This window comes from Mustela putorius, unplaced genomic scaffold (genome assembly GCF_011764305.1).
Source record: "Mustela putorius furo isolate JIRA1106 unplaced genomic scaffold, ASM1176430v1.1 tig00003845_pilon_pilon_pilon, whole genome shotgun sequence".
NCBI lineage: Eukaryota > Metazoa > Chordata > Mammalia > Carnivora > Mustelidae > Mustela > Mustela putorius.
In genome coordinates this window covers 64,629,740-64,649,004 of record NW_025421998.1, presented here as the reverse complement: position 1 = coordinate 64,649,004, position 19,265 = coordinate 64,629,740, and the positions used below count along the sequence as shown (strand labels likewise).

The 19,265-nt window shown below is 34.4% G+C and overlaps 1 protein-coding gene across 1 annotated transcript in view; it reads left to right on the top strand.

Moving 5' to 3' along the window:
• DPY19L2 (dpy-19 like 2) overlaps positions 1-19,265 on the top strand; it is a 94,110-nt gene that overhangs the window by 16,796 nt on the left and 58,049 nt on the right. Inside the window, exons 6-9 of the mRNA XM_004741979.3 lie at positions 2,524-2,617; positions 6,849-6,906; positions 8,784-8,875; positions 10,491-10,590. Of these exons, the coding sequence (XP_004742036.1) occupies positions 2,524-2,617; positions 6,849-6,906; positions 8,784-8,875; positions 10,491-10,590 (344 nt within the window). The remainder of the gene's footprint in view (positions 1-2,523; positions 2,618-6,848; positions 6,907-8,783; positions 8,876-10,490; positions 10,591-19,265) is intronic.

Here is a 19,265-nt window from a genome sequence, read left to right as displayed (position 1 = left end):
CCCAAGGGGTACGTGCACCGGAATGTTTATAGCAGCAATGTCCACAATAGCCAAACTATGGAAAGAACCTAGATGTCCATCAACAGATGAATGGATCAAGAAGATGTGGTATATATACACAATGGAATACTATGCAGCCATCAAAAGAAATGAAATCTTGCCATTTGTGACACCGTGGATGGAACTAGAGCGTATCATGCTTAGCGAAATAAGTCAAGCAGAGAAAGACAACTATTATATGATCTCCCTGATATGAAGAAGTGGTGATGCAACATGGGGGCTTAAGTGGGTAGGAGAAGAATCAATGAAACAAGATGGGATTGGGAGGGAGACAAACCATAAGTGACTCTTAATCTCACAAAACAAACTGAGGGTTGCTGGGGGGAGGGGGTTTGGGAGAAGGGGGTGGGATTATGGACATTGGGGAGGGTATGTGCTTTGGTGAGTGCTGTGAAGTGTGTAAACCTGGTGATTCACAGACCTGTACCCCTGGGGATAAAAATATATGTTTATAAAAAATAAAAAATTAATTAAAAAAAAAAAGTAGCAGGTTTGAATTGCTACAGTAGTTTGAAGTACCTGGGAGACCTCAAAGTGGAAATGTCAAGAGACCACCTGCCTGGACACATATAGAAAGTAGAAAGTTCTGGTCTGACTCCAAACCTGGAGTCATCTGTGTACAGACGATCATTGGAGCCTTGGAAGTATAAGAACTTCCTTAAGGTTTCTCGTATGAGACCTGGCAATTTTTGGATGGAGTCTTTAGGGTTTTCTATGTAAAGCACATTATCTGTGAAGAGAGAGCGTTTTACTTCTTCTTTTCCAATTTGGATGCTCTTTATTTCTTCTGTTGTCTGATTGCTGAGGCTAGGGCTTCTAGTACTATATTGAACAGCAGTGGTGAGAGTAGATATCCCTATCGTGTTCCTGACCTTAGGGGAAAAGCTCTCAGTTTTTCTTCATTGAGAATGATATCTTCTGTGAAAAGCATTTCATATATGGCTTTTATGATATTGAGGTATGTTTCCTCTATTCCTACATTGTGGAGAGTGGCTAAAACTAACAAGTCAGGAAACAAATGTTGGCAGGGATGTGGAGAAAGGGGAACCTTGTTACCCTGCTAGGAAGAATGAAAGCTGGTGCAGCCACTCTGAAAGACAGTATGGGTGTTCCTCAAGAAGTTGAAAATAGAGCTATCCTATGACCCAGCAATTGCACTGCTAGGTATTTACCCCCAAAACACAAATGTTGTGATCCAAAGGGGCACCTGCACCCCAATGTTTATAGTAGCAATGTCCACAATAGCCAAACTATGGAAAGAGTCCAGATGTCCACTGACAGATGAATGGATAAAGAAGATATAGTATATATATACACAATGAAATATTACTCAGCTATCAAAAAGGATGACATCTTACCATTTCCATCAACATGAATGGAACTGGAGGGTATTATGCTGAACAAAATAAGTCAATCAGAGAAAGACTATTAAATGGTTTTATTCATGTGTAGAATTTTAGAAACAAAACAGAGTATCAGAAGGGAAAGAGAGAGAAAAATAAGACAAAATCAGAGAGGGAGACAAACCCTCTTAAGTGACTCTTGACTATAGGAAACTAACTGAGGGTTGCTGGAGGGGAGGTGGAAGAGATGGGTTACCTGGGTAATAGACATTAATGAGGGCACGTGATGTAATAAGCATTGGGTGTTAATATGCAACTGATAAATTACTGAACTCTGCAACTGAAATAATGATACACTATGTGTTAACTGATTGAATTTAAATAAAATAAGTAAAAATATTTTTAAAGAATTTTTTAAGGAGAATATGCAGACCAAGAAAAGAAGAGGGCCTATGACAGAACTTAAGGTGATCCAACAGGGAAGAGGGGTGGTGTGTCATGAAGTTATTACAACAGATTGAAAAGGAATGGTCAGAGAAGTAGAAGGAATCACAAAATCCAGCCTTCAGATCTTGGCTCTATCAGTTATACCTGAATAATTTTTAGCAAGCTATTTAAATTTTCTGTGTTCTGTTATCTCAGTCAGTAATATTTTCTTACACACACACACACACAGGTTTATACATGGGATATATTAAGAATTCAGGTTTGTCCATACATAGTAATGGATCAAATAACTAGGTCATCTCATGTAGACTAAATGTGCTCCTTGACGTCAGGGGCCATATCTTATTCATCCTAAAACCTAGCAAAGGATAAAAATAATGCAATAGGTTTTCTCCTGTAACGCATGCAGTGACTCCACAGAGAGTTCTAGACACTGAACAATAGCATCACCTAAACAAAGTGAAGCACCAACTAATCATTACAGTATAATAATACCTTAGGTGAGGGGAAAGTACTAATGTAACTATTAAATAGAGTGCTGCTCAGCACTCTGAACAGCAAATATTTTCAGCAAGTTCATGAACCCTTGATTACAAAGCACTGAGATAATTATGCCCGATTGCTTTATAGTCTTTTATTCATTAAATACTGAATAATCTGTGTCTTTTTAAAGGATTGGGAGACCCTGCTTGCTTTTATGTTGCTGTGATTTTTATTTTAAATGGACTAATGATGGGATTGTTCTTCTTATATGGTGCATACCTGAGGTAAGATTACTGTATTAAGAGATATTTCAGTGGGCTTATAAGGACTGGTTGCCATTTTCTGATTAAATGATGAGGATAGTTATGAGATTAATTGATTAATAGGAAATTTTATAAATTTATTTTTTCAGAAACTTAGCTAATGTCATGCAATCAGAAACTAGAGCTGTCACTAAAATATCTTAAAGGCCTCTCTCTTACCCTTGTGGGGATTTTTTTTAAAACTAATTAAGATTCCTTAACAAAGTTTTTAATGAGAATACTTCTAGACAATATGTAAAATTATTATAATGTTAGGGGAATCTTTGGTTGGCATTAGTGGTGGGTTATTTCTAATTTTAATGTCTGTACACGTGAAATTAAGAAAGCAGTAAAGGAAAATTTGTGTATCACTGTAGCAGACACTTATATCTGATAGCCTGTCTTTGTTGTTAATAGTACCACAATTTGGTTTGGGGTAGCAATGTGTCCAGTCTCGGATGATAGGCTAAAGTTAATTATGACAATCATATATTTTGCTTCCCACTCTCCATTGCTTCTTGAGATAGGCATATGAGCTAGTTTTTCCAGTGAAAAATATGGTGAAATCGGTCATGTTTACACCTAGGAAAGCATTTGTCTGTCTCACAAAAGGACAGATTTCCGTTGCCCCTTCTCTGTCTCCTGCTTTTGAACTTAAGTGTGTTATACCTGGGGCTGCTGCAGTCATCTTGTGACCATGAGGGAAAGGCCATAAACATAACATAAGTCTTCCCTAATGTCCTTGTGCTGCTGAACCAGTGCCAACAGACACTTACCTTTCATTTTCTTGTTGAATGATATAATAAACATCCATATTATTTAAGCCACTTTTGTTAGGTTTTGTTTCTTGCAGCAGAATATATTCCTAACTGATCATCAGCTTTCTTTATAATGTTATTCTTGAACTGCACAACATTTAAAGTTAAAAATCTAGATCTAATCTTTCAGTAAGTATTGAGTTTTCATATTGGGTTTTTGTAGGGGTTATGTCTATATAGACATTAATGTATATATACACTTCTTGTTTTAGGAAGTTTTCAGCATAAAAATACTAGCATAGTACCAATAAAAAATTGTGACATTGCAACATTGTACCAGGTATCCTATCTAGCACAGTAAGTCAAGAAAAAGTAGTAGTAAGTATAAAGACTGGAAAGCTAGAAAAAAAGAAACAAGTGTCTGTCCTTAAAAGCAGATCACATGCTTTTATGTAGAAAATTCAAAAGAAACTATGGATAAAGTATTAAAATAATAAGAATTTAAAATTTTACCGAATACAAAAATTAGTATGCAGACAATATAAATCTATACTTTGTTTTTAAGTGAAAATGTAAAAGGATGTCATTTAGAAAAGTATTGAAAGCATAAAGTTTTTGATAAATATCTGACAAGAAATATGTATGACCTCTTTTTCCTCTTTGGGAAAATTGTAGAACTTTATTGAGAGACTTTTGGGAAGATCTAAATAAATGGAGATATAACTAACTATAAATAATTCATGGATTAGAAGACAGTATTTAAAAGTTGAGAGTTATTTGATTTGTAGATTCAATACATTGCCAATTTTGTTTGCCTTGGTAAATACCAATTTTAAAATTGTTCAGAAATGCAAAGGGCTTAAAATAATGGAGACATTCTGAGCAAGATAGGAGGACTAGCTTTAGTAATCATTTCTGTATTATAAAACTGATGTAAATAAGGCAATGTGATTGTGGCATAGGGATTAGACAAGTAAATCAGTGGAATAAAGCAGATCTCAGAAACACTTGTCCCATTTAAAAACACTTGGTGTATGATAGGGTGGATATTGTACATCAGTAGGTAAAGACCATTTTCTCAATAAATGGGGCTGGAATAATTGGAAGATCATAAGAAACAAAGAGAAGTTAGAACTATCTGGAAATTAAATTCTAGTTAGATTAAAAAATACAAAAGATAAAATTATAAAATGCTCAGAATGTTATATGGAAGAATACCAGCAACTTGAGGTAAGAAAAGATTCTTTTGAACTTAAGAAAACTTAAGAAAAGTTTTGCCATGAAGAAAAATACTAATAAATTTGGTAGGAAGAATTTAAGCTCCTCAAGATACTATACAATGAAAAGATACTCCACAGACTGGGAAAACATTGCAAAGTATATACCCAACATGGTATCCAGACATTACAGTCAATAATTCAATGACTTAATTAATTTATTTAATGCTTACTGTGACCAGAATCACTACTCTAGGTGCCAGGAATACAAACAATCTCTGTCCTCATGGAATATATATTCTAGAGGGTAGGCAAAGACTAAGAAGACAGACAACCCAATAGAAAAGTACACAAAATATTTGTGATCAGACATATACCAGAAGAATTCCAAATTGCCAATAAACATTTGTAAAGTTGACCACCATCACTAATTATCAGAAGAATACAAATTTAAACCATGACATACTATTTTATATGTACTAGATTGGCAAAAGGAACCTTTATCCATGGCAGATGGACATATAAATTAGTAGAATTATTTTGGGAAAACAGTGCATAATTTAGTAGAGTTGAAGATGTAGATATCTTCTAACTCTGCAATTCCTATTTAAAGTTTATAGACTTATAAATAAAGGAAACAAACTTGGTGGTTGCCACTGGGAAAGGGAGTGGGGATGAGCAAAACAAGGGAGGGGGAGTGAGAGATACAGGCGTCCAGTTATGGAATGAATAAGTCACAGGGAGGAATGGTAAAGCATAGGGAATATAGTCCATAGCATTGTAATAGCATTATGTGGTGGCAGGTGGTAACTACACTTGGGAACATAGCATAAGTATAGAGATGTTGAATCGTTATGTTGCATACCTGAAACTAATGTAACGTTGTGTATCAATTATACTAATACATATAGATATGTAAGTATACATATGCCTAAGAAACTTTGTACATATACACCAGGAAGTATGTACAAGAATATAACAGCATAGTTTGTAACAGCTGCAAACTGGAAACAACTCAAATGTCTAACAACAAAGAAATGTACACATTATAGTTCGTTAATAGAGTGGAATACTATACAGTATTGAGAATGAGTGAGCTATAGCTACACACATCAACATGGACAAATCTTAACAACATAGTGTTGAATGATGAAGGTAAGCACAAACTTAAAAGATGCATCTTCCATTTGTATAAAGTTTAAGAATGATTAAAGTTAAGAACGATTATCTATATGTGTATAGATGTGGTTATGTTAATAATCACAAAAATCAGGATAGTGGCTCTCTGAAGGGCCCATCATTCATGGGGTATTTATTATCTTCCAAGTGTGAAGCTGTGGATACAGTGATGACAACATAAAAGAAAAGGCAACTTTAAAAATCATTTTCTTTTCTTTTCTTTTCTTTTTTCAGTGTTCCAAGATTCATTGTTTATACACCACACTCAGTGCTCCATGCAGTACGTGCCCCCCATAATAATACCCACCACCAGGCTCACCCCTCCCTTCCAAAACCCTCAGTTTGTTTCTCAGAGTCCACAGTCTCTCATGGTTCATCTCCCTCCCCCAAACTTCTCTCCTCCTCATGTCCTCCATGTTATTCCTTATGCTCCACAAGTAAGTGAAACCATATGATAATTGACTTTCTCTGCTTGACTTAATTCACTCTGCATAATCTTCTCTAGTCCTATCCATGTTGATACAAAAGTTGGGTATTAATCCTTTCTGATGGATGCATAATACTCCATAGTATATACGGACTATATCTTCTTTATCCATTTGTCCATGGAAGAGCATCTTGGCTCTTTCCACCATTTGGCGACTTTGGCCATTGCTGCTATGAACATTGGGGTACAGATGGCCCTTCTTTTCACAACATCTGTATCTTTGGGGTAAATACCCAGTAGTGCAGTTGGAGTGTCATAGGGTAGCTCTATTTTAGTTTCTTAAGGAACCTCCTTGCTGTTTTCCAAAGTGACTGCACCAACTTGCATTCCCACCAACAGTGTAAGAGGGTTCCCCTTTTAAATACAACAAATTATAAAATTCAGATTACTTTATATGTATACTTTGTATACTTATACATTCAAGATTAAAACTTTACATGCGTATTTCTGAAATTTTGGCATTATTTTATATGGTTTAGTACTATAGCATTTAAATATGACTTTAAATTCTAAGGTAATTTTGTAAAGCACTGTATTTTATTAATTATTAATGTATACTCTTTTTTTAACAGTGGGACTCAACTTGGAGGTCTAATTACAGTTTTGTGCTACTTTTTCAACCATGGAGAGGTGAGTTTTCTAGAAAATAATTTTTAAGATAGAAGGGGCTGTACAGGAACAAGGAAATATATTCATCAATACAATATATAATTGAATGTTATTTAGGACTTAGCAATATTTTATGTTAATAGTCATATTTTAATCATGTTCGTCCATATCTTTACATAATTAGAATTTATGATGTGAAATATCTTGCCTGATTTTTAGTGTACCTATATTTTATAGAAAAATCAAATACTGTATTTTGTTGAAAAAGGAAATATTGTACCTACCTGTTGAGTTCAGGGACTTTATATAAAACATTATCTCATTTACTCCTACCACACTTTTATGGAAGGTGGTTATTATCCTTATGAGTAGAAGATATGAAATTGAAATTTATAGTTGTTATGTTACTCATACAAGATTCCAAATTCAAAATCTAGTGAAACTGAGTTTCAGTTCTCCATCTGTCTGGCTCTAAAACCTTGCTTCCTACTATTACATCATGCTGCCTTTTCAATTACAATTACACAACATGAGGAACTCAAAATAGAAATTTACTATCCCAGTCACATGGGATATAGTTCACCTGCAAATAACTCATAGAAACCTATCTAGAATATGTTAGATTCATTCAGCAATATACAGAATATGTAACCTGTGCCAGATCCTGTTTGGGGATGAGATGTGGCAGTGAAAAGTGAGAGTATGACTACTAGCTTTTGAAAACAAAATAGGTAATATGTTGTGGCATGGGTTACATAGGATTGAAGTTTTTATCCATTACTTCTAGGAAAGGTAAATAATTGTTGAATTTTAGAAAATCAGGCAAAGGAATCAAAGAAATTATACATACATAAATATATAAACTTAAGCAAATGCATTGTCATTTACTAATATGTTCATATAAAGACAAAATCTTTTCTTTGAGTATGCCAGATGAATTAACTTTCTTATACATACCATAATTCATCTTTTAAAATTTAGTTTTGGTTTCTTGGAAGAGGAGTAATAAGAGTTTATAAGAGTTTTACTTCTTTCTAGAATTTTAGAATTATTGATATAAAACTTTTATAGTATTTTTGGGGCTCCTGGGTGGTTCAGTCGTTAAGTGTCTGCCCTCGGCTCAGATCATGATCCCAAGGTCCTGGGATCGAGCCCCGCAGTAGGCTCTCTGCTCAATGGGAAGCCTGCTTCTCCCTCTCCCACTTCCCCTGCTTGTGTTCCCTCTCTCACTGTGTCTCTCTCTGTCAAATAAATAAAACCTTTATAAAAAAATACTTTTATAGTATTCTCACTTACATTTTAGAAATAATTAGTTTTAAAGTCTATATGAAGTGTCAGTACTTTCATTTATGTATCATATTAGTGATTTCAAAATACTTTCAGTTGTTTTTAGAAATTTACAGTTAACTCTTTTAAAGGTATATTTCACAAATTCAGAGACAGTCTTAATTACTTGTAGTGTGTGTCTATACTCATTAAACTTGTTATGTATGAACTCTCTTGGTGTTTTTGAATGCCCTAAGTGATACCTGGTTAGATTTTTTTCTGGGCATACATACATGCCAAAGCCCTGTGATGCCAGAGTCCTCAGTGCAGAGCTGAAATGTGGATCTGGTTTTTCATTTCCCAAATCCTCATCACTTCTGTAACTACCACCTTTTTTTGTCCTTTAGGTTTTCTTACGTCTGGCGTTCTTGTGTCTGGTCTTGCTAGTTAATGGCTCTCTACCTAATGCCTATATGCCCATTAAGAGAGCTCCAGAAACTGAGAAGCTATCCCAGGCATTCAGAAACTAATGAGCCTCGTTTTAAAATTATTTGAACAGCCTGCTCATGACTTCTAGATTAATGTTTATTGCAATGGAACATAAAATGAAGTAAATATTTTATTGATTTCAGGCTACCCGCGTAATGTGGACACCACCTCTCCGGGAAAGTTTTTCATATCCATTTCTTGTACTTCAGATGTGCATTTTAACTTTGATTCTCAGGTAATTTTATTTATAAAATAAATATAAATAAATTATAAGTTAAGTTTCTTAAAATATACTTCAACCTATTAAGTTATAATTATTAAATTTAGTTTTCCCTTTTAGTTACTTTAAATAGAGTATCCAGTTGAGAAAATAATCTAAATTTACTATGTAAAAAATTTCTTTCCACTGAGTCTAGACTACACATTTTAGGTGATCTAAGTTCCTGGAAAGATGGTTTATTTTCTAATTTTAGGAAGTGATTTTAGTCTGACCAGTTGGGGTTTCATGGAATGAAATGTGTTAACTACAACATTTAGGATTGTAGCCTTGAGTACATAAGCTCTGTAGATTAGCCAAAAATCACTTTGTTTGGTAAATAAAAGATAACTGAGAACTTAATATATTTTGTGATAATATCACTAAACAATATGAACATTTAAGTTTTTTTCATTTGAAAATTTATATATTATAGTATAAGGATTTATCAAAAATCTAATACACCTTTTATAAAAAAGAACAGCTACAGTTTTTATTATTTACACAAAATGTTTACATTTCTTTTTTCATTTTCTAAAAGACACTAAAACTACCTGTGGTAAAAGGTGTTGGTTAATTGATACATCTTTCCATTGAGGACTGGACAGTTTATATATATATATATATATATTTTTTTTAAGATTTTATTTATTCATTTGACAGAGATCACAAGTAGACAGAGAGGCAGGCAGAGAGAGAGGAAGGGAAGCAAGCTCCCTCCTGAGCAGAGAGCCCGATGCGAGACTCGATCCTAGGACCCTGAGATCATGACCTGAGCCGAAGGCAGCGGCTTAACCCACTGAGCCACCCAGGCACCCTGGACAGTTTATATTTTTATTTTTTATTTTTTTTTTAAGATTTTGTTTGTTTATTTGACAGACAGAGATTACAAGTAGGCAGAGAGGCAGGCAGAGGAAGGGAAAGGAAATAGGCTCCCTTGCTGAGCAGAGAGCTTGATGCGGGGCTCGATCCCAGGACTCTGGGATCATGACCTGAGCTGAAGGCAGAGGCTTTAACCCACTGAGACACCCAGGCGCCCCAGACTGGACAGTTTAAACTTCAATATGCAGTAGTTTGTAACTGCATTCTAGAATTCTTTTTCAGTCATTATTTTAATTTTTTTCTTTAAAACGTTCTCATAGTTGTTAACTGAATATGGCACCAACACTTAGAATTTTCTTCATTGCTTTTTGAAATCTAAAAGCAGTGGTTTGTAAAACTGTTGCTGCTTGTATAGGCTACATATTTTGGGATATGCAGGGTCAGTTCTCACTATTTTCTGACCACATTGCTGGAGTATTAAATTTTTAATATCATGCATAGTGAAAGGAATATAAACTTTAATGTTTAAGGTATCTTATTTACTGATAAACTAGTTAAAATATTTAAAGCTCTAAGTAAGATTGTTTTATGCTAAGTTTTTTGTAACCCAGTTATGCAGTTCTTTTTAATGGGCTTTAAATTTAACTGTATTTTGTTATCTTACATCAAAGGTAAGTGGTCATTAGATTTCATCATTTTTCAGTTAGTTTTTCTGTTTAGTGATAGATTACTTTTATGGTAAAACTTACCGGTATCAATTCTCTCTATTAAGGACCTCGAACAATAATAGAAGGCATTTTATTGCACTATGTTTTTCCAATGTTGCTTTTATGCTTCCCTGGCAGTTTGCTCAGTTTATACTTTTTACACAGGTAAGATGATTTTAAACTAATTTAAGTTTAATGAAAGATGTACTTAGTTGTTTTTTAGAAGTTTTATAATGTCATTATGTTTCTGCCCTAGTAGATTTTCAAAATGTGGAATAATTATGAAGTTTGTATATGTGTATGATTTTTTAAAAAATTATATAAATCTACATACTATTAATGTATTGGTTTATCTAGGCAGATCTTAATGATCAACCTGCAAAAGACTTTTTCCTGTTAATTTAATTCAAAGTTTTTCTTGTGTGTATTTGAGATGATCTCTATATATTTGCCTGTAGATCTTCCTTTTATCTTAGGAATCATTTTGGATGCACAGTTACACAACATGGTAAGGGCAAAGCCTCCTCTTCATGGTAAAGATTAGTATCTGCTTCTAATCTAGCTAACTGTTGGTTCTTTTGTCTGAAGAATAGGGTCTTTAAGGACACCATTTCTCAGAGCTTCAATCATGACATTACTTGGGTGAATTTGAGGCCATGTCCTGTTTCCCTAAAACAACTAAGTAGCTAATGGCAAGAAACAGAGCTAGGAAAGTAGTAAAATTTTGATGAAATTTCATGATATCCAATTTCATGTTAGAACTCCTTTCCACCTAACTAACCAACACTGATAATAATAATGTTCTCCATTGGCAGTGAGAAATCGTGCCAAGAAGGCTTGTGCTGCTGGTTAGTTACAAAAATTAAATTATAAATTCAACTTAATTGGTGCTGCTTGTTTAAAGTATTCTCTCTGCTTTACTTCCTTATAATTGGCCCTTCCAGGTTGTAACATGGAAAGTCTGTGGTTTCCATTATTTGCTCATGCCAACGTAGATTTCTAATGTGTGTCAGTTCCTTGCAAGCACATTTATTAATCCACTGGTTCTAATGACACTGTTTAAGTAGCTGTTTGAATAATTTTGATATTGCTTTAATGATTTTCTCTCCATTCAAAAGATGTGCTAGGCTTTTAGTTTTCTTCTTTGTTTTTATTCTTTAATTATTGAGATGTAATTGACAAACAACATTTTGTATGTTTAAGGTATACAATATGTTGATTTGATACATTATTATATTTCAATATGATTACCACCTTAGTGTTAAATATATCTATTACGTCACATAACTCATATATTTTTTGTGGTGAGAGCACTTAAAATTAGTCTCTAAGTAACTTTGAAGTGTATAATATAGCATTGAATATAATCACTGTGCTCTGTGTTAGATATCTAGAACTTATCCATCTTCTAGTTGCAAATTGGACCCTCTGTCCAATGTCTGTTGTATTCCCCCACCCCTCAGCCCCTCATAACCACATTCTACTCTTTGTTTCTACAAGTTAGGCTTTTTAACATTCCACATGTAAGTGATACCATAGTATTTGTCTTTCTCTGTCTGACTTACCTCACTTAGCATAATGCCTTCACGGTCCATCTCTGTTAAATTCTATGTATAAGTAACAGGGAATCAAAAATTAGCATACAGAAGAGTTTTATGTTCAGTTTCAATTTTATGTTTTCAATGCACAATGCACTCAGCTCTGATTTCAGGATCAAAATTGGTCCAAGACCTGAACTGATTGAAAACTCTTTTCTGTTTTCTGGGAAAAAAAAATTCACCCACCCTCAGACCTACTCACCTTGAGGCTAGTATTTGCAAGAGCATGTTGAAACCTTCATCTGGAGGGAAGAAGAAAAGTTCATTTCTACAGTTTCACAGCAGAATGTTGACTCTGTTACTTGTATCTAAATGAGAGGGCTCTCTTTTCAACCAGCAATTCAAATAACATTTCAGCAACTGAGCAGAATTTTCACCCATGAATGTTTCTCTTAACCAGGGCTTATTTGTGATTCTTTTTTTTTTTTAATATAATTTTTTATTTTTTATAAACATATATTTTTATCCCCAGGGGTACAGGTCTGTGAATCACCAGGTTTACACACTTCACAGCACTCACCAAAGCACATTGGTGCTTCTCCCAAACCCCCTTCTCCCAAACCCCCTCCCCCCAGCAACCCTCAGTTTGTTTTGTGAGATTATTTGTGATTCTTAAGGACAGTGGTCTAGACTTAGATATCCTAACAATATTGTTCTATGAAAGAAAAGGAAACTAACATATGCTATACTTCAGTTTAGAGTTTATTTCATTTAATCCTCAAGGAGTCCAGTCAGATGGATATTACAGATAAAGACACAAAGGCTCAAAGATTAAATTAAAATCAAGTTCTGTCCAATCGCAAAGCTCCAGCATTTTCCAGTTTATTTTTTGTTGCAACTCTAAGGCCTTTGAACTCTTCTCTATTGAAAGTTATACACTTGGCTAAATTACCTTACTTCCTTGCTAAAATGCCTTCAGGTTTCATGCAGCATTAATAAAATAAATATGCATTTGAAGAATATTTCTGTACCTTTTTGTGAAACTATAAAACTATAATTAACTGAGTACACTGTGTTATCTAATTGCTTTCTTATATAAGTACCTATATGACACATTTTTCATGATTAGTATCAAGATTAATTTTCTTCTCAAGGTGAATTTATGAACTTCCTTTTAACAAACTGCAGTTATTCTATTAAATGAACTGTATTCATTAGGAGACAAGCAGAAAGCAACTGCATTTTTTTCTCCTGATACCTCTTAAAACCTGTGTTCTAGACTTGTTTCTCCTCCACCCCCCAAATTTAGATGAAATCTCAGGAGGTTCCATACATATTTTTTTCCTTTTCATTTTGAAAAAAGTATCATTTCAGTAAAAAAAAAATATTTCTGAGTTTTTTTTTTTAGATCTTTAAAATTGTGTGTTTTCTGGCCATTAAAATGATATATATCTGTTTATTTAGTTCTTGCTTAATTTCCTTCAATAATGTTACATAGATTTTTTAGAAATCTTACAGATGTTTCATTAGATTTGTTTCCATATATAGAAAGCAATTAGATAACAGAGTACATTCAAATTTCTATTTTTGTTGCATATTAAAAGATTGAGTATTTTGTATTTTTAGGTATTTAGTCCTACATGTGTTAATTAGGCAAAATAGGTTAATTTTGCTATTGAATTTTTTATATATCTACTATTTTTGTTTGTTTCACTTACTAGAGGAGGAATGTCTTAAAATTTTCGACTTAACCAATGATCTGTTGATGTCTACTTTTAGTTCTGCAAATTATTACTTTAAATATTTTGATCAATATTATGATGTGCACAATTGTTAAAACATTCTTTTTATTTTTATGTAATGTGTCTTAAAATTTTTTAAGTGCATCTGTGTGTGTGTAATAAGAACACTTAACTTGAGACATCCCCTCCTCACAGACTTGTCAGTGCAGATAGAGTACAGTATTGTTATCTACAAGCACAGTGTTGTGCAACTGACCTCTAGAGTTTACTGATACTGCATAACTGAAATCATATATGCATTGATTAGCAGCAACTTTCCATTTCTTCCTCTCCACCCAGCCCTGGCTATCACTATTCTATTCTGTGCTTCTGTGAGTTTGCTTATTCTAGAGACCTCATAAAGTGGAATCATGCAGTATTTGTCCTATAACTAGCTTATTTCACTTAACATAATACCTCATTCATATTGTTCAATATTACAGGATTTAGCTCTTTTTTAAGGCTAATGATAGGCCGTTGTATTTTTATGACACATTTTTAATCAATTTATTCACTGAGTGTGACTTAGGTTATTTCCACACCTTGGATACGAATAGTGCTACAGTAAACATAAGAATGCTAATCTCTTCAAGATTTTATTTTCAGTTCTTAAAATTAAATACATAGGAATGAATCAAACACCTAGGAATGTGATTCCTGCATTATAGGATAGTTCTATTTTTTATTTTTCTTACAGAAATTTTTTAAAAAGATTATTTATTTATTTATTTGAGTGAGAGAGAAAGAAAGAGATCATAGCAGAGAGGGAAGAGTGGAGGGAGAAGCAGACTCCCCACTGAACAGGGAGCTTGATGTGGGACTTGATCCCAGGACCTTGGGATCATGACCTGAGCCAAAGAAGACACTTAACTAACTGAACCACCCAGGTGCCCTGTTTAGAATTTTTTGAGGAAACTTCCTACTGTTTTCCATAGTGGCTGCACAGTTTTGCATATGCAACAACTGTGTGAAAGAATTCCCTTTCTTCCACATCTTCATTATTAATTGTTGCTTGTTTTTTTGATAATAGCCATCCTAATGAGTATGAGATAACACAGCATTGTGGGTTTTCTTTTTAATTTTATTTTTTCAGTGTTCCAAAATTCATTGTTGATGCATCACACCCAGTGCTCCATGCAACACGTGCCCCCCATAATACCCACCACCAGGCTCAGCTGTCACCCCCACCCCCTCCCTTCTGAAACCCTCAGTTTGTTTCTCAACATTTACAGTCTTTCATGGTTCATCTCTCCTTCCAATTTCCCCCAGTTCACTTTTCCATTCTTTCTAATGTCCTTCATGTTATTCCTTATGTTCCACAGGTAAGTGAAACCATATAATTGACTTTCTCTCTTGACTTACTTCACTCAGGATAATCTCCTCCAGTCCCATCCATGTTGATACAAAAGTTGGGTATTCATCTGGTGAAGCATAATATTCCATTGTATATATGGACCATATCTTCTTTATCCATTCGTCTTTTGAAGGGTGTCTTGGCTTTTTCTGCAGTTGGTGATTGTGGCTATTGCTGCTATGAACACTGGGGTACATATGGCCCTTCTTTTCACTACATCTGTATCTTTGGGGTAAATACCCAGTAGTGCAATTGCAGGGTCATAGGGTAGCTCTACTGTTAATTTTTTGAGGAATCTCCACACTGTTTTCCAAAGTGGCTGTACCAAATTGCATTCCCACCAACAGCTTAAGAAGGTTCGCCTTTCTCCACATCCCCTCCAAAATTTGTTGCTTCCTATCTTGTTAATTTTGGCCATTCTAACTGGTGTAAGGTGGTATCTCAATGTGGTTTTGATTTGAATTCCCCTGATGGTTAATGATGATGAACATTTTTTCATGTGTCTACTAGCCATTTGTGTGTCTTCATTGGAGAAGTATCTGTTCATGCTTTCTGCCCATTTTTTGACATGATTATCTGTTTTTGGGGTATTGAGTTTGAGGAATTCTTTACAAATCTTGGATATCAGCCCTTTGTCTGTAGTGTCATTTGCGAATATCTTCTCCCATTCCATGGGCTGCCTCTTTGTTTTGTTGACTGTTTCCTTTGCTGTGCAGAAACATTTTATCTTGATGAAGTCCAAAAATGCTCATTTTCGCATTTGTTTCCTTTGCCTTTGGAGACATGTCTTGAAAGGAATTGTGGCCGATGTTGAAGAAGTTGCTGCCTATGTTCTCCTCTAGGATTTTGATGAATTCCTGTCTCACGTTGAAGTCTTTCATCCATTTTGAGTTTATCTTTTGTGTATGGTGTAAAGGAATGGTCGTTTCATTCTTCTATACATAGTTGTCCAATTTTCCCAGCACTATTTATTGAAGAGACAATCTTTTTTCCACTGGTATTTTTTCCTGCTTTGTCAAAGATTATTTGACCATAGAGTTTTGAGGGTCCATATCTGGGTTCTCTACTCTGTTCCACTGGTCTGTGTGTCTATTTTTATGCCAGTACCATGCTGCCTTGGTGATCACAGCTTTGTAATAAAGCTTGAAATCAGGCAACGTGATGACCCCAACTTTGTTTTTCTTTTTCAACATTTCCTTAGTGATTCAGGGTCTTTTATGGTTCCATACAAATTTTAGGATTGTTTGTTCCAGCTCTTTGAAAAATGCTTGTGGTATTTGGATCAGGATGGCATTGAAAGTATAGATTGCTCTTGGCAGTATAGACATTTTAACAATGTGATAGAACATGGTCCTCTCAGAAAAAGTATTTGACAAAATACAGCATCCTTTCCTGATTAAAATTCTTCAGATTATAGGGATAGAGGAAATGTTCCTCAACTTCACAGAATCCATCTATGAAAAACCCACAGTGAATATCATTCTTAATGGGGAAAAGCTGAGAGTCTTCCCATTCAGATCAGGAACACGACAAGGATGCCCACTCTTGCCACCATTGTTTAACTAGGAGTCCTAGCACTTCTAGCACAGCAGTCAGACAACAAAGAGAAATAAAAGGTATTCAAATTGGCAAAGAGGAAGTCAAACTCTCTCTCTTTGCAGGTGACATGATACTTTATGTAGAAAACCCAAAAGACTCCACCCCCAAATTACTGGAACTCATAGAGCAATTCATAATGTGGCAGGATATAAAATCAATGCACAGAAATCAGTTGCTTTCTTATACATTAACAATAACACTATAGAAAGGGAAATTAGATAATTTATTCTATTTACTATGGCACCAAAAACTGTAAGATACTTTGGAATAAACCTAACCAAAGAGGTAAAGGATCTATACTAGAGGAATGACAGAACACTCATGAAAGAAATAGAAGAAGACACAAAAAGATGGAAAAACATTCCATGCACATGGGTTGGAAGAATAATCATTGTTATTATTGTGGTTTTGATTTGTATTTCACTGATAATAAATGACACTGAGAATATCTGTTAGCTATTTGCATATCTTTGGTGGATAAATACCTGTTCAAGTCCTTTGCCCATTTTTTAAATAAAGTTGTCTTTCCTAGAGTATTATGAGTTCTTTGTATATATTTTGGATATTACGCTCTTATCAGATATATGTTCTGCAAATATTTTCTCCCATTTTGTACATTGCTTTTTTACTCTGTTGATTGTGTCCTTTGCTTCCAGAAGCTTTTAAATTGGATTCAATCTTACTTATCTGTGTATCTGATAAGGGATTAATATCATTAAGAAGATAAGAGGTATCAACACTATATAATTGTTGATATAATTTTATATCAACACTTGAGTGTTGGAGAGGATGTAATAGGAAGGGAGTGAACCCTTCTGCTTTGTTGGTGTGGATTTAAATTGGCCAGCCACTATAGAAAAGACTCTGGGAAGTTCTTTAAAAATTAAAGATAGAACTATCATATGATCTAGCAATTCCATTTCTAAGTGTATATATCCAAAAGAAATGAAAACAATATCAAAGAGATATTTGTACTTCCATGTTTATTGCAGCATTGCTCACACTAGCCAAGGTGTGGAAACAACTAAGTGTCAACAAATAAATGCATAAAGAAAATGGGACATATATATCTCGCATACACATAAACACAATGGAATATTCTGCTATAAGAGAGAAGGAAATCCTGCCAGGTTTGACAACGTAGATGGTTGTTGAGGGCTTTGTTCTAAGTGAAATAAGTCAGGCATAAAAAGATAAATACTGTATCATATCACTTATATTTGGAAACTAAAAAAGCCAAACTAGCAGAAACAGATTTGAATGATGGTTATCAGGGTGTGGGGGTGGAGGTTGGGAAATGGGAAGCTACTGGCCAAAGAGTACGCTCTTGGGATTAGATGAATGGGGGCACCTGTGTAGCTCATTTGGTTAAGTGTCTTGATCTCAGGTCAGGTCTTGATCTCAGGGTTGTGAGTTCAAGCCCTGCTTCTTTGGGTTCCACGCTGGGTGTGGAGCTTAAAAAAGAAAGAAAAGAAAAAAGATGAGTTTTAGGGATCTAATGCAAAGTGAAGTGGTTATAGTTAACTATTTTTTATGTACTTGAAAGTTGCTAGGAGAGTAGATCTTAAATGTTCTTACTGCTAAAATGAAATGAGAGTTTTGTGACATCATGGTTTCAGCTAACACTGCAGTGGTAATCACATTGTAATAGATGAGTGTATCCAATCAACATGTGTACACCTTCAACTTATATGTTATTAGAAGTCAGTTATATCTTAATAAATCTGGGAAGGGGGGGAATAATAGGAGGGCCCTTGGTAGAGATTCTAGTAAATAATTATTTATTCATAATAAATTCATAATAAAAAGGGTAATATTCCATTACCAAGAATATTACCTGGAGCCACTTAAACCTACTTTGTCTATTTTGGGGAGAGGAAGTGGGTAGTAGGATATTTAGGCTGAGAGAACAAGAAATGACAAAAAGTATGAGAGTAAGATTTTAGCCCTAAACTTCCAAATTCTGGGTAGCTGATCTATAGAACTTATAACAATTTCTGCATCCTCTGACTCTGAGATTTGATGGTAGCTTTTTGCTGTGCTGAGCTTGTTTTATGAGGCAGTTGATAATGTGTTGAAGAGAGGTTTGCTGAGCAGTTTGTCTTTGCCCATTTTTCCCTACCAAGTCAGTTCCCTTAGGGTGGAGATACCATTGTTACTCTAGTATCCATTGAAGGAATTTGAATTTATAGCACTGTTTTTAAGAAAAAAACTATTTTAAACTCCAAGCAACTAAAAAACTATATTCAGGTAAATTGATTATTACTTCAAAGTATTACCATATTCAGCTGTTTAAAACAAACATCTCCTTGGGATTCTTGGGTGAATTACTCATTGTTTCTGTACTTACAAATTTTTTGAACTGTACAGTGAACCCCTAACTTCATTACTACTGAATGTTAAATTGCATGGGACTTTTCTCTCCAAAGGGCCAAACAAAAGAATTCCTGGGCCCAGTCATAATAATGACTGTGACTGCAGTCTTCTAAAATAAAAGAAATGGTAATACTGTAATTAGCAGTAGAGCTCTGCAACCTTCAATTTAATAAAATATAACCCAAATAAAAT